At 45.4% G+C, this 25,756-nt stretch overlaps 1 protein-coding gene across 4 annotated transcripts in view; it reads right to left on the bottom strand.

Moving 5' to 3' along the window:
- Positions 1 to 25,756, bottom strand: part of DMWD (DM1 locus, WD repeat containing) — a 70,275-nt gene that overhangs the window by 32,692 nt on the left and 11,827 nt on the right. For 2 of the 4 annotated variants that reach the window (XM_033953885.1, XM_033953883.1), the window contains exon 1: positions 13,604 to 14,304. The exons of the other annotated variants lie outside the window; for them this stretch is intronic. Coding sequence is in view for 1 of the 2 variants with exons in the window: in XM_033953883.1 (XP_033809774.1) it covers positions 13,604 to 13,621 (18 nt within the window). In the remaining variant the exon portion in view is untranslated. Of the gene's footprint in view, positions 1 to 13,603; positions 14,305 to 25,756 lie in introns of those variants that run through there. 4 annotated transcript variants of the gene reach the window in all.

Here is a 25,756-nt window from a genome sequence, read left to right as displayed (position 1 = left end):
TTTTTGAAATTGCTTGAACTGCCATTTCTTTTATTTTTGAATTCCTGACTGCTGCCCATGCTTTTGAAGGGCCTGAACTTCTGTCCCCGTTTGTTTATAGACTTTTGTCTACTCTGCTTAGCAATGTGCCTGAAATGCTGTTTCTTTTCCGATTATGAATTCTGCTGTCCTAAGTTAGTTGAAGTTTTACTTACTTTACCTGTTGCAGAACTGTTTCAGTTTATGGGCACTCTGTGAGAAAAAGAGTAACTGGCTACCAGTTCCTATGGCCTGAAGCCACCCGAAGTTGTGAAATAAACGCTGGTTTATACTAAGTGCTGGATTGTCTCAGTGTTTCCCCCCCCCCCCCTGTCCCACCCACAATGTTGCAGTTGGATGAAGTGACCCAGCTCCAAGGCTCTGAAGAAAATGGGTTTTTCTTCTTCTTCTTCTTTGAAGGGCTAAGAGGGACAGTCCCACTCTGAGTTAAAGGGGTTCTTGTGGGGAGAAAACATGCAAAGTCCATCACGGTATTTACACAGAAACAAAAGCAAAACAAAACCCAAAAACTGTGGAAATGATGATCTTGAAAAGACTTTATTTGAATAAGGTACTGAAAATAAAAAAATCAAATTAGTTAAACAAACACAGTATATAAACATAGAAACAGACGGCAGATAAGGGCCACGGCCCATCTAGTCTGCCCAGCCCAATGACCCTACCCTACATTTCTCTGTGAATAGATCCCACGTGTCTATCCCATTTGGCCTTAAAATCAGGCACGCTGCTGGCCTCAATAACCTGAAGTGGAAGATTATTCCAGTGATCAACCACCCTTTCAACAATACCAGAAGCAGTGAAAGTATTCAAAAGAGTAACAGAGGACAGCCTCACCACCGTAGAAGTGGACTTGGACCAGATATACTACCAGATCGACAAACTCAAAAGCGACAAATCCCCTGGACCGGATGGAATTCATCCGAGAGTCTTAAAAGAACCGAAGGTTGAAATCTGAGAACTATTGCAAAAACTTGCCAATAGTCAATTAGAACTGGACAGTTACTGGACTACTGGAAGATAGTGAACGTCACGCCAATTTTCAAAAAAGGATCAAGAGGAGAACCGGGCAACTACGTCTGTCCCTGATTAAAGATAGCATAGTCCAACACTTGGATACACACGACCTGATGAGAGCCAGTCAACATGGATTCAGAAAAGGGAAATCATGTTTGACGAATTTACTTCAATTTTTTGAGACCGTGAACAAACAAATTGATGGTGGAGAACCGGTGGACATAATATACTTGGACTTCCAGAAAGCGTCTGACAAGGTTCCAAATGAGAGACTTCTCAGGAAACTACAAAGCCATGGAATAGAGGGGGATATACAAAGATGGATAGGCAATTGGCTTGAGAACAGAAGGCAGAGAGTGGGCATAAATGGAAAGTTCTCAGACTGGGAGAATGTGACTAGCGGTGTACCCCAGGGCTCGGTACTTGGGCCCATCTTATTTAATATTTTCATCAATGACCTAGAAGAAGGAACATCCAGTGAGATCATCAAGTTTGCAGATGACACAAAGCCATGCCGGGCAATCAGATCGCAGGATAGCGAGGAACTCCAAAATGACTTGTGTCAGACAGAGAAATGGCAGATGAAGTTTAATGTGGAAAAGTGCAAAGTAATGCATTTAGGCAGAAAGAATAAGGAACACGAATATAGAATGTCAGGTGTGACTCTGGATACAAGTGGACAGGAAAAGGACCTGGGTGTACTGATAGACAGGACACGGAAACCGTCGTCACAATGTGCGGCGGCGGCAATGAAAGCAAATAGAATGTTAGGCATGATAAAGAAGGGAATCACGAGTAGAGCGGAGAAAGTTATAATGCCGCTATATAGGTCAATGGTCATACCACACTTGGAATACTGAGTCCAACATTGGTCTCCCAATCTAAGGAAGGATATAAAACTGCTGGAGAGGGTGCAGAGACGAGCTATGAAGCTAGTAAAAGGTATGGAGAACTTGGAATACGAGGAACGACTTAAGAGACTGGGATTGTTCTCCCTTGAGAAGAGGAGACTGCGAGGGGATATGATCGAGACCTTCAAAATAATAAAAGGAATCGACAAAATAGAGCAGGAAAAAAAATTCTTTACAATGTCCAATGTGACATGGACAAGAGGACATGGACTGAAGCTAAGGGGGGACAAGTCCAGGACAAATATCAGGAAGTTCTGCTTCCCGAAGATCTGCCTCCCGAAGATCTGCCTCCTTCTTCGCGCTGGGCCTTGAGCATCTGCGCATGCTCAAGGCCATCGGGTTCCCGTTCTCTTCGAGATTCTCGGAAATACGAGAATCTTGGAAAGAATGGGAACCCGAAGGCCTTGAGCATGCGCAGATGCTCAAGGTCCAGCGCGGAGGCAGATCTTCGGGCACCGGCATGTCCTGTGTGTTGGTGACGGTGCCAAATGGGGGTAAGGAATGTGATCAGGTGGGTGGGTGGGTGCCTGGGGCATGCCGGATCGCGGGGGAGGGCGCTCATAAATCGAGGCAAGCTCGGTTTCTGAGGCGCCGATTTTGCGGATGTTTTGCTAGTCTTACAAAACATCGCAAACCGGTGCACTCGTAAACCAAGGTACCAATGTATATGAAAGCATGGGAAAAAGACCTGGGGAAGGAATGGTCCATAGATGAGTGGTGGGTAATTGTATCACATCTTTTTCAGACAGCTAGGGCTGCCACCTTGGTAGAAAATGCTATTAAACTCCTAGTAAGCTGGTACACTACCCCTGTTTTAATTAGTAAATGTACCAAGCAGAGTGATGCTACCTGTTGGAAAGGATGTGGTGGAACAGGTACATTCTATCATATGTAGTGGGAATGTCAAAGGGTCCAGATGTTTAGGGAGCAAGTATTTGAGTATGTGAGCAGATTCAGACTCCACTTAAGCTGAATGCTGAAAGGGCATTGTTGGGAGTAAGAATAGGTTTAACAATCTCTCAATCTAAACTTTTGGACTTGGCATTCATAGCTGCCAGATTGACACTAGCTCAGCAATGGCGTATGTCAAATGTACCTACATTAAGAGTTAGGAACAGTGTGTGAAAAATAAAGACTTTCGGCCCTTTTAACAAATCAATGGGCAAAGTTTAATGATATATGGGAGAGTTATATTGAATTGGAAAAAGAAGTTCTATGAAAGAATTGAGATGTATATTATCCTACCCTTATGAATTGGGAATCCAGGTCTCCTGGGAAGGGGGGTGAGGGAGGTAGGGAATGGGACTGTTTTAATTGTAGTATAGATAACTTGCATTATCTTTATTAGTTTATTAAGGTTATGAACTATATCTAATGTTAATTATGTGTTGTATTGAGATTATTGTATTAAAATTATTAAATAAAGAATTTTTTTAAAAAAGGAAGGAGGCACTGGGGCACTAAGGACATAGGAAGGGGCACAAAGGACATAGGAGGGAGGCACAATGCGTAAAAAGAAAATTTGTGAGGATTCAGCAGCCGGCAGCCGCAGGAGTGCTGTTTCCTCCTGCCGCATCAGACCCCCCTCCCCCCGTGCTCCATGCCCCCCAGGTCGCCCGGCCCCTCTGTCAAATTTAAGAACCCATTGTGGCCCAAGGGTCAAAAAGTTTGCCCACCCCTGTCTTAGAGGGTGTATTTATTGTTGTTTACTCCTTCAGTGACATTCTGGTTATTGGGAAAAAAGGGCACCCATTTCTCATTTAGTATTTGTATTTGCTGATGTCCAATGGTTGTATTTTTTGTTATCACCTTGGGAATTTTGCACTGTTTATGGTTCACCATGTTGTATGCCATGTGCTTTTTTCTGTATTAGCTGCTTTACTAATAAAAATTAATACTGTTACAGTATCTTGTTCTGACCTGAGGAAGGAGGGATTTGGTCTCTGAAAGTTAGTCAAAAATGTATTAAAATTACCATATTTTTCACTCCATATGAGACACTTTTTTCCTCCAAAAAAGTGGGTGGAGAAAAGGGTGCACCCTATGGAGCGAATACCCAACCTCCCCCCCCACTTTATTAAACCACTGACCGTCCCTCGCCTGCTGCTGCTTCTACTGGTCACTTGCTGCCAACAAAAGTAGAGGAAGGGAAAGGCCAGGCGGGTGGAGCGATTGCACACTGCCAGCCCAGAAGCCTTACCCCCGACATCAATTCTGACGTCGGAGATAAAGCTTCTGGGTCAGCGGCATGCAATCGCTGGACCCGCCTGGCCCTTCCCAGCAATTTGTTACATTCGGAGGGAGTGAAGCACCACCGGCTCCCCACTTGTTTCTCGCTCTCGAGTCACAGCAAGGCCATGGCACTGACAAGTTCAACCTGCTCCTGAGCCAGTGCTGCTTCATCGACGTGTCTTCACAGCGGCAGCAGCAGGAAGTAAATAAATTCAGCAGCGGGCAGGCTGAGGGGGGCCGAAGAGGGGAACATAGGAGGGAAGGAGTTTGGAAGGGACAATTGTTGGACTTGAGAAAGGAAAGAAAGAGAGAAAGAAAGGAGGGGGGAGGGTGAGGAAGAGGACAAAGGCTGGAAGGCATTGAGGGGGTACATAGGAAGGGGAGGGAGGGAGGAAGGGACAATTGTTTGGCCTGAGGAAGGAAAGAAATAAATCACCAGACAACCAAAGGTAGGAAACATGATTTTATTTTCAATTTAGTGATCAAAATGTATCAGTTTTGAGAATTTATATCTGCTATCTATATTTTGCACTATATTTGTCTACTTTTCTATAGCTGTTACTGAGGTGACATTGCATATTTTAAAAAGTCATCTGCCTTAGCATCTGTGCCCTGCCCTTGCCCGCCTTGTCCCTGCCTACCACCAGAGGGGGGACAGGATACAAAGCCTGGCAGGGATGGGGGACAGGGTGCAGAGCCTGGCAGGGAGAATTTGGTTCAGAATTTTTTTTTCTTGTTTTCCTTCTCTAAATCTAGGGTGCATCTTATGGTCAGATGCGTCTTATGGAGCGAGAAATACAGTAGTCCAATAAAAGAATTACCTTATTTCCATTTTCTATTTATAAATGTTTATCAACACAGCTACAATACTATATCCTAAAGCATAAATAAATAAATGAATGAATGAAATATTTTTTTCTACCTTTGTTGTCTGGTTTCTGCTCTCATCTTCTCGTCATTCTCTTCCTTCCATCCACTCTCTGCCCTCTCTCTGCCTCTTCCATACGGCATCTGCTCTCTATGCCTCTTCCAGAGACAGTCTGCCTCTCCCTTCTATCTCTTCCTCCCCCACTCCGATTGGTCTGGCATTCATCTTCTTCCCTCCGCTCCCCCCATGGTCTGGCATCTCTGTCTTATTCATTTCCATCTTTCTCTCTCCCTGGTGGTTTTTAGCATATGTATCTCCTCCTTTCCTCTCCTCTCCTCTGGGAACTATCTCTTTCCCTCTCTCCTCCCACCAGATCCAGTATCTGTTTCCTCCCCCCTCCTCTCATGCTCTGGCATTTCTCGCTCCTCTCCCTTCTCCTTTTCTTCAATGGTCTTCCTTCTCAATTTATTTTCTGCTTCTGTCTAGATTAAATTCTTTACTATTCAGTCCTCAATTTTCATCTTTTCATTGTGTCTACCTACAGCTTGCCACCTCTTTCCCTCATCTTTTTAGTATCTCACTACTCTATCCTCTTCCCCAATCCAGCATGTGCCTTTTTCCTTATTCCCTCCTTTCATTCAATATGTGCCCTCTCTCTCCTCTTCCTTCCAGTAACTGCTCCCCTCACTCTCCTCCCCATTTCCTACCAGTGTCTGCTCCCTTCTCACTCCATTTCCCCCCTTTTTCTCCACACAATAAACCTGAAGTGTCATTCATCCTCTTCCCCTTCTCCCTTCACTTCACCTTCGCGAGTGCTTTTCAAACTCAAAGTTTTCTCTCTTAGAGGGGCCAGGATGTGGCAGCCATTCCCACTAGTTGCATGCAGTTGCCCTGAAGCATCTCCTCTGATTAGATCTGCCCAGTTGGAAACAGGAAGTTGCATCAGAAAAGAAGCTTCAAGGCTGCAGCTGCGTGCAACTAGTGAGAATGGCTGCCACGTCAGGGCCCCTCTGAGAGAGAAAACGCTGAGTTTGAAAGCACCGCAAAGGTGAAGGGAAGGGAGAGAGAGAGCTCAACAAGTGGAAGAGATGCCTGGACCACGGGATCCCCTGGAGCTGTGGAGCCCAGGGCAGCTGCCCTCTTTGCCCTTCCCTAATGTTGGCCCTGCACCAGGCCACAGCTCAATACAGGAAACTTCTCCCGCCCCTGCTTGCCTGAAGAGAAAGAATCCATCAAAAGAGGGGGGCAGGGGCTCAGACTCCTCTGAGTTATCCCCCTCTGAGGCCTGCATCCAGAAGTGTACCTCCTCCACCAAGACCTGCATTCAGAAAAGTGCCCTGTGTGTGGGCTGAGCTGACAGGAAAGACCAATGTTTTGGCTTAGTCACTTTGAACATTTCATTTTATTTCCTTTCTTAAGGTGAGGAAGCAACTTCCCAGCCATTTATTTAAACCTCTTTTGAAGGAAGGAGGAAAACAGAGAGGAACTCTCCAGCACATGTCTAGCACCATGGCCGGTGCAGACCCTTCCAGGCCAACTGCAATCTGGGACCCCTGTGATCAGGCCTTCCCCCAACCGGCTCTGCAGAATATGCTGTGGGTTGGGTTTTTCCACCCAAAGTTAAACCAGGCAAATCCAGTCCACTTGTGTTTGCCTAGAGCTACAGGGGAGCCTGAAGGGGAAAGGGGGACAGCAAGGGTGGATAGAGGCCTGCACCCTTTGTTGCTGGACCCCACAGAACCAAACTATATGCTTCATCCAGAAGTCGTCATCAATTTCAGATGTAGGAACCTAAGAGCCATTCGTTAGCCTCAACCAAGCTGTCTAGCACCTGCTAGTAATATTGGGAGGTAAGCCAGGGACCAGAAGCAACAGCCTAAACAACCTACCACCTTAGGGTTACCATATTTAGTGGGAGGTAAGCCAGGGACCAGAAGCAACAGCTTAAACAACCTACCACCTTAGGGTTACCATATTTAGCACCATAAAAACCCAGACAGGTGGTCCCACCCTGTTCTGCCCACAGCCCTGCCCCATTCTGCCCCTAGCCCCACTCCTACAAAACCTTGTCTCTTCTTCCCTAAGCTCGTGGTTGCATCTGGAGGGCCTCCGAGCATACATATATGAGTGCGACATCATCCATGCATGCTAAGAGGAAATCCAGATGCGGCTTGAGCTCAGGGCTTTCCAAAACCAGAATAAACTACTGGGTTTTGGAAAGCCCATCTGGGCACCTGGACATATCTGGTAACCCTATACCATCTACTGGATGTAGAGAAATACTGGAACTTTCCATTGAGCACCAGCAGGTTATACTAGTGATGTCATTGGTAAAGTTTCTCTACCCACATCTACTGGCAGAATGAATAACACATGTATGCTTGTTAAGAATGATACAGCCAACACACCAAGGAAGAAACAATTTTACTATATCAATCCACACTGCAACAATTCACTGGAGACACAGAATGCTAGCAAGTTCCACAATGCACCAACCCTTATTCTGGTGATGACATCTCTGTCTTCATCTGCTGATTTGGGAGCACAACACATTTGTCTGGACTGGTCTAACTGGATGAAAAAGAAAATCTAATCAATTGGTTTGGGCAAGGGATGCCTTAGCTGAACTCTTGCTCACTCATTCACTTTAAGCTGTGTCTATCTATATGGTGCATAATTTAGGGTTGTGTGTTTTTTTTAATAGAATAGCTTAAACCATTTTACTGGCACTAATGTGATGGTTTCCCAGATCACACCTGAGCACTTTTAAACATGGGTGTTACATGAGCTACCCAGTTTTCTGCACCGTCTGCCTTATGTATGACTACTTTCCCTCTGGGAGGCAGTCTTACGTATGCACTCGATGCGGAGAACTGGAGACCCTGAAGAAACAAGTTAGACTCCTTGAGGCCAGAATTCTGGAACTGGAGGCATTTCAAGCAATGGAGGAGGAAGACAGAGATGCAGAGAACATCAAGATAGAGGACACCATCGAGGAAGAAGTCTGAGAGCTAGAGAAGTTCATAGAGGAGGCATACAGGGAGGCCGTGGAAAATCACCAGCAACAGTGGAACTGCCGAGATACACATACAGAGAGCGTGGACCACCCAACGGACAACCACCAGGAAGAAATGGATGACACAGCAGCGAGATCTGGAAGCAGTGGAGGGAACCCACAAGAAGACAAGCCCAGTGCAAGCCAATGCCAGGATGAGAGAAAATGGATGGGAATGAAGGACATGGACCTACGGTTGGAGAGATGGACATACACCAGGGACATGGATCTGCGGCTGGAGAATCAAGAGAAAATAGAGAGGACAGCAATCGTTGTGGGGGACTCCATCATCAGACATGTCGACAGCCCCATAGCGGGAGGAATACTGGATTGACTGGTGACTGGCCTACCGGGAGCCAAGGTAGAAGACATAGAAACATAGAAAGTGACGGCAGAAAAAGGCCGAGGCCCTTCGGTCTGCCCACACCATTGACCCACCCCCCTATTTAATCGCTCTCTGATGACCTTTCCCTCGTAGAGATCTGACAACATCTGTTCTTAAAATCCGGGAGCTTATTCCAGCTGTCAACCACTCTTTCGGTGAAGAAGTATTTCCTGGTGTCGCCATGAAACTTCCCGCCCTTTATTTTCAGCGGGTGTCCTCTTGTGGCTGAGGGTCCTTTAAGAAGGAAAATATCATCTTCTATCTCGATACGACCAGTGACATACTTAAACGTCTCAATCATGTCTCCTCTCTCCCTACATTCTTCGAGAGAGTATAGCCGCAATTCGTTCAGCCTTTCTTCGTATGATAGATCTTTGAGCCCCGAGACCATCCTGGTGGCCATTTGCTGTACCGACTCGACTCTCAGCACATCTTTACGGTAATGTGGCCTCCAGAATTGTACACAGTACTCCAGATGAAGCCTCACCATGGTTCTGTACAAGGGCATTAGGACGTTGGTCTTCCGACTAACAAAGCTTCTCCGGATACAACCCAGCATTTGCCTAGTCCTGGATGAAGCCTTCTCCTCTCGATGCTGTCTGTACCCGTTTTCCAGGACTTGCTCCGGGCGATGATCTCGTTGGAGCTGTCTGCTGCGCTGGCCCAGCTACAACCGACCTCGACCTCGCGTGCGCCGGACCAGCCTGAGCCTCGCGTTGAGCCCCCTCGGGGCAAGGTGTGCCAGCCTCGCCGCATCCCATCCTCCTCGGATTCCTTGCCGAGGCGCTCGAGACGCTCTCCCTCCACGGACCGCCGCGGGGCGAAGCGTCGCTCCAAAATGATCAATACCTCGAACCGCCGTACCTCGAAGGCCCGGAGTTCTCCCACTCTACGAGGCCGTTCCCCGACAACTCGTGCGGAACCGCTGAAGGTGACGGAGTTATCACTCTCCAACCCTCAGATTATCTTATCTCCCCCTCGGTCCGGGGCTCCGAACCGAGGTCCCAGGCTTTCGCCGAGGGAATCCGGGTCCAGGTCGCCGATTCGACACCGATCGGTACCTCGTACCCCGGCATCGTCTCCGAGGGGCTCTTCGAGACGACGCAGATCCATGACCCCGGAACACTTTCGCAGTGTCTCCCCGGTCTCGGAGCGCGGGTCGGAGCTTGAACCTCGATACTCGAGGGAAGCCTCCCCGTCCTTCTCCGCCCGACGAAGGTCTCGTTCACCGTCCCCACACGGGGCTCCGGGAACGTTCCGCCCCTCCTTCACTAGCTTTGTGCAGGACATGGGCCACGCTCTGGACTTAGAACTCCAGTCCGACTCAAGATACTCTAAGGAGTACCTTGCGGAGCCAGATATGCCGTCACCACCCAGAGAGTCTCTTCGCCTACCGCTCAACCAGGTACTCCAACAGACTTTCATCAGGAATCTGGAGACCCCCTATATGGTAACAGCCGTCCCCTCCAAAATGGAGTCCAAATACCGGAAAGTACCCTGCCCGGGGTTCGAGCACCCACAGCTCTCCCACCAATCGCTGTTAGTAGAATCTTCCTTAAAAAAGGCTCACCCCTCCCGGGTCTCAGCGGTGGTCCCCCCAAGTCGAGAGGGTCGGACCCTTGACAAGTTCGGCAGGAGACTGTACCAGAACTCCATGATAGCCTCCAGGGTGCAAAATTATACCTTCACCTTCACATCCTACCTGAAACACCTCATTGGACTACTGGGAGCCTTTACGACTGATTTGCCGGCCTCCCGCCAAGGAGCCTTTGGCCTGCTTTTGGAGGTTTTCTCCAACCTACGCCTCCATCTATTCCATGCAGCCTATGATGGCTTCGAACTTTCCTCCTGGGTGGCAGCCTTCGCTATCGCCATGCGCCGTCTAGCCTGGTTGCGCCTGGTAGACATGGACCCCAACTTACAGGACCGGTTGGCTAACCTCCCCTGTGTGGGCAAAGAACTTTTTGACGATACCATCGAGGCAGTTACGAAACGCCTTTCGGAACACGAACACTCGTTTGCCTCCCTCGTCAGGCCTAAGCCTAAACCTCCTGCGTCCAGGCCGTTCAGGGCCCCCCCCCCCCGCGTCGCTATCCACAAAAATCTACCCCTGCCTTCTCGCGGCCTCCACCTCGACGTCCGCAAGCTCACCATCGGGCTCCGCCCAAGTCCCAACCGCCTGCAACTGCCAAACCATCCCCGTCCTTTTGACGGGATACGCGGATGGGGGCTGGCCCCCTTCCCATCGGGGGTCGCCTCAGAGTCTTCTACCCTCGCTGGGAACAAGTCACGTCGGACGCATGGGTCCTTGGCGTGATTTCATCAGGATACTCTCTCAACTTTCGGGACATCCCTCCAGACAGCCCTCCAAGAGTGTGCCCTCCCAATCGGGCTCAGTTACCCCTCCTTCTCTCAGAAGCTCAAGACCTGCTTTGCCTGCGGGCAGTGGAAGAGGTTTCCCCCGACCAACGGGGGAAAGGGTTCTACTCCCGCTACTTCCTGGTGCCGAAGAAGACGGGAGAACTGCGCCCAATTCTAGACTTGAGACGACTCAACAAATTCCTGGTGCGGGAAAAGTTTCGAATGCTTTTCCTACCGATTCTCTATCCTCTGATCGACGAGGGCGATTGGCTCTGCTCCCTCGATCTGAAGGAGGCCTACACACATGTTCCAGTGCATCCCGCTAACCGCAGGTTTCTACGTTTTCAGGTGGGAGACCTTCATCTACAATACCGAGTCCTCCCCTTCGGCCTAGCATCGTCACCTCGGGTCTTCACGAAGTGCCTCGTGGTGGTCGCAGCTGCCTTGCGCTCTCAGGGTCTTCAGGTATTCCCCTACCTGGACGACTGGCTGATCAAAGCCCCATCCAGGGAGGGGGTTATCTCAGCGACCCGACAGACTATTATCTACCTTCAGGGTCTGGGGTTCGAGGTAAACTTCCCAAAATCCCAGCTGCACCCCTCTCAATCCTTACAGTTCATTGGAGCCGTGCTGGACACGACCCACCTCCGTTCCTTCCTTCCCCCTCCGCGTCTGGAGGTGTTAATAAGTCTGAGTCAACGGATTTCGCTGCTGACCTCGGTTTCAGCGCAGCAGATGATGACGCTTCTGGGCCACATGGCCTCTACCGTCCATGTCATACCCTTCGCCCGTCTCCACCTGCGGATCCCTCAATGGACTCTGGCCTCCTAATGGCGTCAGGACCGGGACCCGATCAACCACCCCGTGCAAGCGACTCCTTCCTTGCAATGATCGCTCCACTGGTGGGCCGACTCTTCAAATCTTTCCAAAGGTTTGCTCTTTCTAGCCCCTCCACACAGCAAGGTACTCACCACGGACTCGTCAGAGTACGCTTGGGGGGGCTCATCTTGACGGCTTACGCACTCAGGTAATGTGGTCAGCAGAGGATCGTCGACGACCACAGCCGACTGTAATTTATGGAGACGGTCTTCCAGGGCTGCGGTGACCATGCGCAAAAATTCCTGGGCCCATTCACCCCATTGCACTGGGGCAGAAGTGGTAGTCGGCGACACTGCCATTTTGGGCACAGAAAAGGCTGACTTGTGCTTCGGCGTTTTCACCGATCGTACCGGCATTCCGGGCTGAAACAAACTGTCCGGAGGCCCCACGCTCGCCCACTACTGTGCGCAGATCTCCGTGATTATCAGGAGCGGTCCAACAGTCCTTTAAGGGAAGTTAAGCAGGTTTTTGAAGACTGTGGGTCAGAGAGCTCAAGAGCACATGTCTGCTCAAGTCAGACGCATCATGTGACCCCCGCTCAACATCTTTATAAATGATCTGGACATAGGTACGAGTGAGGTAATTAAATTTGCGGACGATATGAAGTTATTCAGAGTAGTGAACACACAGGGTGATTGCGAAGATCTGCAACGTGACATAATCAGGTTCGAGGAATGGGCATCAACATGGTAGATGAGATTCAATGTGGATAAGTGTAAAGTAATGCATGTCGGTAACAAAAACCTCATGCACGAATACAGGATGTCTGGGGCGGTAATTGGAGAGACCTCCCAGGAAAGAGACTTGGGAGTTCTGATCGACAAGTCGATGAAACTGTCCACGCAATGTGCGGCCGCGGCAAAAAGGGCGAACAGAATGCTAGGAATGATAAAGAAGGGGATCACGAACAGATCAGAGAAGGTTATCATGCCGCTGTACCGGGCCATGGTGCGTCCTCACCTGGAGTACTGCGTCCTGCACAGGTCGCCATACATGAAGAAGGACACGGTACTACTCGAAAGGGTCCACAGAAGAGCAACTAAGATAGTTAAGGGTTGGAGGAGTTGCTGTACAGCGAAAGATTAGAGAAACTGGGCCTCTTCTCCCCCGACCAGAGGAGATTGAGAGGGGACATGATCGAAACATTGAAGATACTGAAGGGAATAGACTTAATAGATAAGGACAGGTTGTTTACCCTCTCCAAGGTAGGGCGAACGAGAAGGCATTCTCTAAAATTGAAAGGGGATAGATTCTGTACAAACGTAAGGAAGTTCTTCACTCAGAGAGTGGCAGAAAACTGGAATGCTCTTCCAGAGTCTGTTATAGGGGAACATATCCTCTAGGGATTCAAGACAAAGTTAGACAAGTTCCTGCTGAACCGGAACGTACGCAGGTAGGGTTAGTCTCAGTTAGGGCGCTGGTCTTTGACAAGGGGCCCGCTGCGTGAGAGGACTGCTGGGCACGATGGACCACTGGTCTGACCCAGCAACGGCAATTCTTATGTTCTTATGTACATTGGCCACCTTACAACCTTTAGTTACTATGGCTGTTTTAAATGATAGATTACAGATTAGCAATTTCATGTCTGAGTTCTTTCAGATCTCTGAGGTGAATACTGTAAAGAGAAGCAAAATAAGTAAAAACAAATGAGATAATGTTGCCTCTGGTACTGGCCATTAGTGAAACCTCAGCTATAGTATTATGTTCAATCTGGGTGAAACATCTCCTGTATATAGTGAGAAGTGGGAAGCAATCTAGAAAAAGGGTGACCAATATGATGCAGAGAATGCACCAAAAACCATTTGAGATAAGTCTTAAGACCCTAAATATATGCCCAAGAAGGTGAAATTTGATCTTACCTGGTAATTTCCTTTCATTGATTCCTGCTAAACCAGTGTAGACCAACAGGTTAAGTCACTCTACCAAAATATAGAGGCAAAGAAGTTGAACTCTTGCAGTGACATCACCAGTACAAGGAATGGTGCAGCCTGGAACTTGTCAGTATACCAATACCAAAGTAAGCATTCAACCAAAATAAACATATATACAAAAATTACGAAAGTCCACTGTGGCTGGAGTGAGCTTTGACGGAGATTTCAGCAGTTGGAACCCAAGCACAGTACTTGGTAGAGCTTTGGATTCTTGCCCAGAAATAGCTAAGAAGAAAAATTATTAAAAAATTAAATTGAATCAGGTTGGGCAGACTGGATGGACCATTCGGGTCTTTATCAGCCATCATCTACTATGTTACTATGTGGATTTAATAAATTATCAGAGCCACTGAAAGTAGAGAAAGACATGATGCAGCAAAACAATTCTCCGAGATTCACAGCCATCCTGGGTGGGCCCTGAAGCAGTTTAGCAGGAATCAGGGAAAGGAAATTATCAGATAGGATCATTATCCTGTTAGACCGTTAGATCATCAAGGAGCAACAGGGGCACTGAGGGAGGACCAGTCCATAGAGGAGAGAATGAATGAATTCTTTGCATCAGTCTTTACAGAATATGATCATAAGAACATAACATAAAAATAGCCATACAAGGTCAGACCAATGGTTCATCTTGCCCATCCTGTTTCCACAGTGGCCAATCTACTTGGCAAAAACCCAAATAGTAGCAACAATTCATGCTACCGGTCCCAGGGCAAACAGTGGCTTTCCCCCATGTCTATCTCAATAGCAGACTATGGACCTTTCCTCCAGGAATTTGTTCAAACCTTTTTTTAAACCAGCTACGTTAACTGCTCTTACTATATACTCTGGCAGAGTTTAACTGTTCTCTGAGTGAAAAAATATTTCCTCCTATTGGTTTCAAAAGTATTTCCCTGCAACTTTGTCGAGTGTCCCCTAGTCTCTGTAATTTTTGATGCAGTAAAACACTTGTATCCGTACTACACCAGGATTTTGTAGACTTCAATCTCATCTCCCCTCAGCCATCTCTTTTCCAAGATGAAGAGTCTTAAACTCTTCAGCCTTTTTGTCATATAAGAGGAGTTCCATCTCCTTTATCATCCTAGTCACTCTTCTTTGTACCTTTTATAATTCTGCGATATCTTTTTGGAGATACTGTGACCAGAACTGAACGCAACACTCAAGGTGCGGTCGCACCATGGAGAAATACAGAGGCATTATAACATTCTTAGTCTTATTTACCATCCCTTTTCAAATAATTACTAGCATCTTATTTGTTTTTTTTGGCTGCCGCTGCTCATTGGGCGGAAGATTTCAGCGTATTATCTACAATGACACCTAGATCTTTTTCTTGGGTGCTGACCCCCAAGATGGATCCTAGCATCTGGTATGTTTATTCATATCTTCAAAGTCACGTAAATTGGTGAGGCAAGATCTCCATTGGCTGAACCCATGAGAACTCTGTCCCATTAAATCATGTTTGTCTATGTGTTCCACATTTTAATTTTTATAATTGTTTCCATTATTTTGCCCAGCACTGAAATCAGGCTTACTGGTCTATAATTTCCCCAATCTCCCCTGGAATCCTTTAAAAAAATCAGCATCCCTAATCTAGACTAAAACACTTTTATATAAAACCCTAACAGAGACTTTAAAGTCTACTCTATTGACTTTGCTGAAAAAGCAGAGTAATGAGCTAAGAAACTAAAAGAAAAACAATTATATAACCTACCGAAGCCCAGATTTACTCCCAAGTCTGAATGCCAGCAGGTAAGATATTCCAATGAAGTTTTTCTTCCCCTTAGCAGGTCCTTACTCAGCAACTCTTCAGTTAAAATGTGAAGAGCTGAGACCACTTGGTTAATAAGGGACAGCAACTACTTGCTCCAAAAAGGCACCTTTCCACTGGCACTATGCCAAAGCAATGGAAAATCAGGCCAATCATGAAGCTACCCTTGTTGACCCTGAGGATTGCTCCAATTACTACCCAATAGCCAACATCACATTTCTTGCAAAATTTAACTAAGATTGTCTTCAAATAATTGACACCATTTCTGGAATAAACTAATGCATTTCACGTTAATCAAACGGGTTTCAGGCCACATCACTCCACAGAGCTTTCAATTCTCAGATTAGTCACTACCTATTAGGAACTACCTAGACCAAAGAAAATCAGTCCTTTTGATTTCTTTAGACAATTGCAGCATCCGATACGATCGACCACTCAATTCTACTCAGCTGTCTCAAATCCTTAGGGGTTTCAGGAATGGCATTGAATTTGTTTACCTCATATTTTTCTCTGATAGGCGTTATCAGATTTGCCTTTCCACTTATTCATCAGAACCCTACACACAGGATTCGGGTGTCCCCCAAGGTTCTATTCTCTAACCTATGCTGTTTAATCTTATTCTTGCCCCTTTCTGACTATCGTGCAATCTACTGGATTTACATTCTTCACACATGCAGATAATAGTGAGCTTATTCATTCAGTTCTGTCGAGCAATCCATCCGAAATTCAAAAAATCAATCAATAACTAACTGTTCTCAGTAATTGGCTTTGCCAAAATCTACTCTCCCTTAAACATCAATAAATCAAAGGCTATGCTCTTTTCGACCAAAGAGAACAAAATCCTTTCTTCCCCATTATGCATTTCTTCAACCCCAATTTAGCTACGGTAGTATCAAATATTAAACTCTTCTGTGTGATTCTTGATAATGCACTTTCTTTCAAAACACAAATTAGTTCTGTAATTCAAAAATTTTTCTTCAAACTCAAGATGATATGGTCCCTTGCGTCAATTCTAGAAGCAAAATCTCTTAATATTCTCATTCATTCTTTCGTCATTTCCACCTTAGACTACTGTAATTCTCTTTACTATGGAATCAACCAAAAAGAGACCAGATTAGAAATCATACAAAATACTGCCGTAAAAATTATCTTTAATGCAAAGAAGTTTGACCATGTCACACCTCTTTTGAAAAAAAGCCCACTGATTGTCCATCTCCCATAGAATCACATTTAAAATTCTCTTTCTTGCGTTCAATGTTCAGGCTAATCACTCTCCCTCATTTATTGACAGACTTCTGATCCCATATGAAACCTCGCATACACTACGATTGTCTCAGCAAAATCTCTTACAGTTCCATCCATTCATCAGTTATTTTATGAGACAACTTGCAAAACCATGTATTCTGTAGTTGCTCCCACACTATGGAATGCTCTCCCCAAAGCAGTAAGACTGGAAACTAACTCTAACCATTTCAAATCTAATCTTAAAACCTCCCTCTTTAAAAATGCTTTTGAGATTTAGATAAATGGTTCACTTAAGTCTTCCCAAAAAGTCAAATACAAAAAACGTGTACTAAAATATGTCAAAGCCAAAATCACCTCTAAAATTAGCCACTGATGCGATATAAAGTTAATTAGTCACTTAAGTCATCCCCATCTCCATATGGTTTTTTCCATTACCTTCTCAATTTTTTATTTTAAAAATTGTAACCCTCCCCTTTTCTTCCTGTACCATGTCTTGCCAATTCAACTTCTCATATGTATGTCCTTTCCCTTGTTTTTAATTATCCTTGTTTGGTTTTAAATTTTTTTTAATAATGTAAAACTATTTAATAATAATAATAATAACAGTTTATATACCGCAATACCGTGAAGTTCTATGCGGTTTACAAAAGTGGTATATCAAACCATAATAAATTTGAAACTTGAGGAGCCATCCTTTCCTGAGAGAAGCTCACCCACATCTAGGTAAAGCTTATCACCATCCCCATCATCACCATCTCCCAAGATCTCTTCTAAGGAGACAATCACATAGTAGATGACAGCAGATAAAGACCTGTATGGTCCATTCAGACTACCCAACAAAATTAATTTCTACTGTAGGATATATGATAACTTATACATACTTGATCTTCAGTTGTCTTTGCCAATTTCAGAGCACAAACTGTAGAAGTCTGCCCTGACACTGGCTTAATTTTCAACTACTAGAGTTGCCATCAAAACTCACTCCAGCCTAGCTAGATTTATCTATCCATAAACAAATCACAGACTGTAGAAGTCTGCACGACACTAGTCTTACTTCCCAACTGCTGAATTTGCTGCTTAAGAACAACTACCGTAAGTTGATTTGATTCCATTTTTTTTAGGACCAGTGCCTGCTAACTATTTAGTTCCCACTAAAAACCCTGGGCCGTTTCTCCTGCAGGTCGAGGTCCTTAAGGGTCTTCAGCTTCCACAGTTACTGCATCCCATTAGGCACCATAGGTCCTGGAGCCCCCTAAGTGCTGGTCTCAAACATTCCATGAAAACCTGGAAAAACTGTAACCCTAGATTTACTGAGAGTCCATCCATACTCCGGGGTGGGGATGGCAGAAGGACTACCCCAATTCATTCTGGCGCTGTGTCCTATCAGACTGGGTGGGATTTTCGCAATCTAGTGGTAAAATGGCTGTTGTTCTTACAAATATTGGCACAGATATAGCTTGTGCAGCTGCATCTAAAGGTGGCTTCAAATATATTCTGCAAGCTGATGCCAGTTTTTGGAGACTGCTGGAGCAAACTAACTCATATTGTCGCTCCCTGTCATACACAGGACAACAGGATCAATTGGCACTAGTCACCCAACATCTCTTCCTTCCATTCCCACCACCATAAGAACCAAACCATTCCCCACTTCTGGGATCCCCAGTCCACTCACTATTCTGGGGATTCCCCCTCTCTGATACCTTATCTTTTTTTGGTTTTTGTTCATTAGAACCAGAGGTGAAAAAAGCTCCTGTTTCATTTTTTTATCTACAGGGGTCCCAGCTAGGAGAAGGAGGGGAGGAAGGGAGAGACAAGAAAATAAAGTATTCACCTCCATTAGCAAAGACCCCTTGGAACCACTTCTAGCCAACTAGCCCTTTAGAGTGAAAGCCTGTGGGTTAATTCTCAAAGTTGCAGAGGGTTGGATCCCTCCAAGCTCATCAAGGTTAAAGGTCTGTGGACTGATCCCTGGGCATCAACACTAGCCTAGTCCCATCCCGTAGCCATCTTGAGAGGAGTTACTTCCACTTCTGTGTTACGTGAGAGCGTGGAGATGATTTAATATTAAAAACTGATCCCGTGAAGTAGCTTGCTGAGGTGAAACAGAAGGACTTTCTGTCAGGAAGCCAGATGTTGGACGAAGGATGTTTGCTAATGCAGTTTGAGATAAGTCCTTTTTATATCTGACAATTTTTCTTGTTCCATGATATCAAGAACTCTTTTGAGACTAAGCTGTTGCCTTTTCAACTGTTTTAGATAGATTGGATTTCCATTCATACATGAGACCAAGTGAACTTTGAAAATAAAACATCTTGGATATGAATGAAATGAAATGAAAGCATATTTATATATCTGTACAGAGTTTTTTTCAAACCAGTGATGATACAGGCGGCTTAGGGTACTTGTGTAGCTCCAGCTGCCTGTGTATGAGGTTTGTTTTTCTCCGTTTTTGTATTTAGTTTTTGCGTCCGTGATCTTTTTGATGTGGTATGAATGAGACCTTTCTACTAAACTAAGCATACAATACGTTTCAGATTTAATTGTTTTTGAAATATACGATTGTATCCCTTTATACATTAGATTTAAAAATTCCATCCTAGAAGTCCAGACTAGATATATTCCATATATTATAAAAGAAGGAAGACCAAATGCAGCCTGCGTGATTAACGAGTGAGGTGAAGGAAGCTATTAGAGCTAAAAGAAGCTGTTAGAGCTAAAAGAGAATCCTTCAGAAACTGGAAGAAGGATCTGACTAAAAATAATTGTAAACAACACATATGATAGAGGTCTCCAAAATACTGAGTGGAGTGGAAAGGAAAGATGTGAATCGCTTGTTCACTTTCCAAAAATACTAGGACTAGGGGACATTTGATGAAGCTACTAAGTAGTAGATTTAAAACAAACTGGCGAAAATATTTCTTCACACAACATGTAACTAAACTCTGGAATTCTTTGCTGGAAAATGTGATGAAATCAGTTAGCTTAGCAGGGTTTAAAAAAGGTTTGGATAATTTCCTAAAAGAGACATCCATAGGTATTATTGAGATGGCTTGGGAAAATCCACTGCTTATTCCTAGGATAAGCAGCATAAAATCTGTTCTACTACTTGGGATCTAGCTAGGTACTTGGGATCTGGGATGGCCACTGTTAGAAACAGGATTCTGGGCTTGATGGACCTTCGGTCTGTCCCACTACAGCAATTCTTATGTTCAGGCTGCACCAGTCCTTATATGGGTGTTGTTGCTGGAGGAATTCAGATTCTCTGCCTTCATCTGCTGGTAGAGTGACAATCTGTTGGTCTGGATGAAAAAGGAAGAATATTTTAGAATAAGAGGCCACAGTAGGAAACTCTAAGTCATTAGACTAGGAGTTCTCAACTCAGCCTTTGGGACACACCAAGCCAGTCATATCTACAGGATACCCACAAGATAGATTTGAATGCAAAATTTATCTCATGCATATTCATTGTGGATACCTTGAAAACCAGATTGGCTTGATGCGCCCCAACAACCAGGTTAGACTAAGGAACAATATCAGAAAATATTTCTTTACAAAAAAATGGTGGAAGAATGGAATAACCTTCTAGTGGAGGTGATAAAGATAAAAATCTGGGAAAAGCAGAGAGGATACTTAGTTTTAAAAAGTGAGGGGAAAAGCACAGATCAACTGGGATCTATAGACTTCCACCAGAAATAAAATTGGATAGACTACATGAGCTTTGCAGTCCTCATCTATTTTCATATTCTATGTTTCTTTATTCTTCTCTCCCTTCTGGCACTCTGTCCCCATCTTCCCATACTCTCCCCTGGCACTTCCCCACTTTTCTGGTTTCTCTACTTCCAAAATCTGACTGGTTCCACCAGCAGCTCTTACGAGCTTACACCATATACCGTGTAGCAGTTACTTTATTTATCTGTAGCAGGTGTTCTCCGAGGACAGCAGACCAGGTATCCTTACATTTGAATGACATCATCCTAATGGAGCCTGGTGTGGACGCTGCCCAGCGCACTATATCTTTATGAGGCTTTTGGCAATGGTGCCACCATGCATGCCTTCCCACTCAACACACAAGCATAGTACCTTCAGTAACATAAAATATAAAAAAAAGAATCAACTCCAAGGGGAAGTGGAAGGGGTATAAGGATACTTGTTCTGCTGTCCTTGGAGAACACCTATTACAGGTAAGTTAACTTTGCTTTCTCCGAGGACACGTAGGAAAGTAACATCCTTACACTTGGGAATCCCTGGTTAGAAGGCTCACCAAATTAGCACTAGGTCAACAGAGTCTCACAATGGCATAATGAACTTGATTCCAATTAACTTAACTTATACACAAACTCACTGCTTGTGGAGATGCAGCATAAAAAAGAAAAAAATAGGATTCTAGGAGGGTAGAGTTGGAGTATAGACACCATAGAAAAACTGCAGAACTGTCTGGCCAAATTGACTGTCACATCAGGCATTCTGCTAATGAGATCAAAGACCACGTAGCAGCTTTGCATATCTCCTCAGAGGCTAATCTCAAGTGAGCTACCGACGACACAGATGTGGCTCTAATATTATGAGTCGTGACATGGCCCACAAGAGTCAACCCAGCCTGGGTGTAAGAGTAGAAGATGCAATCTGCTAGCCAACTGAACAAAGTGCGCTTACCAAAGCTGTCCCCATCCTGTTTGGATCAAAAGAAACAAAAAGCTGGGTGGAGTGTCTATAGGCCTTAGTACATTCTAGAAAAAAAGGCAAGGCTCGCTTGCAGTTCAAAGTGTACAGTGCACTTTCACCAAGATGGGCACGAGGTTTGGGGAAAAATGTTGGTAAAGACAAATGACTGGTTAAGGTGGAACTCTGATACAACCATAGGAAAGGAACTTAGTATGCACTAGAGAGCTGCACGGGAATGAGGACAACGGGAATCCCGCGGGACCCCACGGGTTCCCCCTTTGGGTCACGGAGATCCCGTGGGGACGCCCCCTAGGGTCGCAGGGATCCTATGGGGTTCGATGCAACTCGAGCCGCAAAGCTCGTCTTCTTTTTCCTACCTGCCCTGCCGCAGCACACAGCCGACCGGAAGTCTTCCCCCGATGTCAGCGCTGACGTCGGAAGGAGGGCTTAAGCAAAGCCCTCCCCCTCCCTCCAACGTCAGCGCTGACATTGGGGAAGACTTCCGGTCGGCTGTGTGCTGCTGCAGGGCAGGTAGGAAAAAGAAGACGAGCCTTGCGGTTCGAGTTGCATCGAACCCCGCAGGATCCCTGCGACCCTAGGGGGCGTCCCCATGGGATCCCTGCGACCCTAGGGGGCGTCCCCACGGGATCTCCGTGACCCAAAGGGGGAACCCGTGGGGTCCCGCGGGATTCCCGTGCAGCTCTCTAGTGCTGGGGCAGTGCAGGCAGGAAATAGAAGACGAGCCTCGCGGCTCGAGCTCCATTTGGCTAGTAATTTGCTTAAAGATGAGGGCTGGGAGGCGGAACACAAAAGGGGGGAGGGAGTGCGTTTTGGACACAAGGCATGAACTTGGGAATAGAGCTGCAACCATATTTGAAAAAACATAGGGGAGGGCTTCCAAAATTCAAGGGTTATCTTGCAGAGCTGTGGGACTCACCTCTGGTTAAAGGTTCAGAGGACAAAATCATTTCTCAACCTTTGGCCAGTATCAGTGCTCCTTTTAAAGAGTGCTGCATTCCCTGAATTACCCATTCCCTCTCATTCCGTTTGAGGAGGCACATTTAGAACCTCATGTAAACCCACAGTGTTCTAGGCTGCACAGGGCATTCACCATAATAAACAAGCCCCATTATTTTCAAAGCAGAGGATGAAAGCAAATAGATTAAATCAGGAAAGGTTGTTTATGAGAAATTGGCTTCCATCGGTCACAGAGCAATGGCAAGGAAGGTCTTCTGACTGTGTGCTGTTACACAGTCAAAGGCAGCTCTCCTCAGGTTATTTTAGTCAGTGGTCAAAAATCTTTTAAGCAAGAGTGGGTAATATTTAACAAGTGACACGGAGATTAGGTTGCAAGGAAAGAAAAATATTAATGCCAGCAATGTAATCAATGTTTTCAAGCATAACAAAGAAACGAAATGTGCCAGCCAGAAGCACTGTACAGAAGGACTGTTCAATATCCTGTATGATCAATGTTTGCCCGGTGCTACCTCCTGTTTCACTAGAGATTATATAGTTCCAGTATCACACACATTTTTCCCCCCAGAAAATGAACTGAAGAGCAGGGCTATAGGGTGTGATTTTAGAAAATCCATCTTGTTCCTACAGCTCACTGGCTTGTGTTGCAGGTCCACATTCTTGGGATGTATCACACGTGTAAGGCCCAACAATACGAGTATTTGATAGCCAGAACGCATCATATAGCCGTGGGAGATGGTTGTGTACACGGGAATGGAAGAAAGGAGAATTTTTGGTCATAGGGAGGGAGTGAGGTACAGATGAGAGGGAGAAATATTGTGGTGGAAAGGGAACAGTGAGACAGATTGAAATGGATGCAAGAGGGAGGAATGTTGGACATAGTGGTGAAGGGAATGGAGGGACCATGGTAGGAGGAACCAATGGACAGCAACAGAAGAATTTACAGAAGATGAGAAAGCGGAAAAAAGAAACTGGGACCAACTTTATGGAAAAGTAAGTCTCCAGACAATAAAAGGTAAAAAACGGAATTTATTGACTAAAATATGTTAGCTTTGGGAAATGTATATAGTAGATGTCTTTGTATTGTATTCAAAAGAAAAGGAAATGCATTTCTGGTTTTATTTCTACAGTGTTGAAGTACTTGCTGACCCTTGCTGTGACTGGTGGGGATCCCCAAGCACAGCCAGCAGAGGACCTCCTCTAGAGACGACCAGAACACCCCTCCACCAAGCACAGCAGTCACTGGCAGCATCCATGAGCCACTGAGGTGCCAGCATCTGTGACTCAGGGACGCTACTGCTGCCTGCCAAGCTTGGCAGAAGGGACCCCCGGCCAACTGCAAAGGAAGTCCTCAGCTGACAGCTTGGAGGTTCTCATCAGCTGAGTATTTATATTTACATTAGAGGCTCTGGTAGAAACCCGTTTACAAAGTATGTATTATTACCAATTAATATTTCCAAATTAATAAAGTGTCTTTGCTTATTTGTAAATGGGTCTCTACTAGAGCCTTTAATTCAGTAGCATAATTAAATGAAATAACTATTTCTGAAGTTTATAGGGACGGGCGGGGACGGAGGGATTTCTCGCGGGGACGGGTCGGATTTCTGTCCCCGTGCAACTCTCTAGTATGCATCCTATTATGATGAAATCTAGTATAAAGTGTACCAGCTACTAGATCCTGACACTCACTGACTTTGAGAGCTGAAGTGACCACCACCAAAAACAAGACCTTCCTGGTCAGGTACTTCAGATTAAAGGAATCTATGACACAGTGGAAGATTTGAGAGGGGGCTTTCTTATGAAATGAACAACTAGAGGCAGAACAGAGATGGTCTTGCCCCCACCCACCCCACACACAGTGGTGATAAGCATTGATTACAGAAAGGTGAACCCTTACAGAGTTGTTTTTTTAAATCAGACTCGGAAAGGTGTAGAAGGTACTCGAGCAGTTTTTGTATAGGACAAGTAAGCAGATCTAGGGTCTTGCCCTCATGTGCCATCGACTTGTGCCCAAGTCCTAGTGACTTGACGAATTGAGGATCTAAAAAGAAATCAGTTTTGTGCTAGTCCAGAAAGGTCCTCCAGCATCATCCCCATGGTTGTTTTCAATGTGTCCAGCCGATTGCAGGTAGCCCTCTTCGCCTGGTTCCTTCATTATTTCCAAACATGATGTCCTTCTCAAGTGATCTCTCTCTTCTGATGGTGTGACCAAAATAAGATAGTCATAACTTCATCATTTGGGCTTTGAGTGGCTTAGTCAGTTTGATCTCTTCCAAAATTGATTTGTTAGTTCTTCTGGCAGTCCATGGCATGCCTAAAATCCTTCTCCAGCAGGAACAACTAAGATGGCGACAGAGCAGGACACACGTTTGTGAGCTCCTGTTTCGTTGAGTCTTAAATTCTTACCAGTTACATCGGCTGTATTTCCTCGATGCCGAAAAGAAGGGAAAGGCAGAGGATCACCCCTCTACCCCTGTCTATTACATCTACACCGTGTCAGACTGCAATGACATTGTTTACAGTCCTCTCGGCGACAGGCTTCTCTGCTGCAGAGCCGCAGGAAAGGCTCAGCTTAGACAGCGAATTTTCGCTGAGCCCAGAGGGAGGAGCACCGAAGGAGAACGGTGGTAAGTTGGGAGGAGACATGAGCCATGAAGGAATTTAGCGACTGGAACAAGATCAGTCTCATTTGACCCAACTCAAGCCGCTTCTCAAGCCAACGGTAGTAACCCTAGACTCTCTTTGGTCAGCAATAGAAAACCTGCATTTGGTATGTCCCAATAAAAATGAATCAAATTGAAACTCAGATTCAACAGCAAAATCAAAAAATAGGGGGGATTGAACAAACTATGTTAGAAGTTAAAACTTTTAATATACAAGTTACAGATAAAACTTTTTATCTACGGAAAATTGAAAACCTTGAAAACCAAACTAGAAGCCTGAATTTAAGGCTATTGAATTTTCCTATACCTAAATATATGACTCCAAGAGAGATCTTTAAAGATTTCTTGACCTCCATTTTGAAAATTTCAGAGTCTAAAATCCCCCCGATACAAAAATTTTATTTCCTTAAACGAACTATGATGGAAAAGAAAGAAGAGGAAGAAGAAGTAGTTAGGAATTTCAGAGGTATTGGAAATTTCTGTAACTGAAACTCTGGGTCGTGCTACTTTGATAGTATCCTTTGTTTTTCTTCAAAATAAGGATATGATTTTGAAACTATACTTCAATTCAAAACAGATTTTCTATTTCACGTGTCAAAGCAGCTCCTGATTGGTGAGGTCCGACTTTAGTGCAGGAAGAGGTGGTTGGAGCATACCGCAAGTGATTTCCTTCACTCGCTGGTGCTCTGGCTGCCCTCTCCTGCCTCTCCGGGTGCCGTCTCCTATCTCCCCCGCTAAAAAACATATTTGCGGCTTTTCAGCATTCGC

This window comes from Geotrypetes seraphini, chromosome 8, assembly GCF_902459505.1.
Source record: "Geotrypetes seraphini chromosome 8, aGeoSer1.1, whole genome shotgun sequence".
NCBI lineage: Eukaryota > Metazoa > Chordata > Amphibia > Gymnophiona > Dermophiidae > Geotrypetes > Geotrypetes seraphini.
This window is presented reverse-complemented; position numbering and strand designations above follow the sequence as displayed.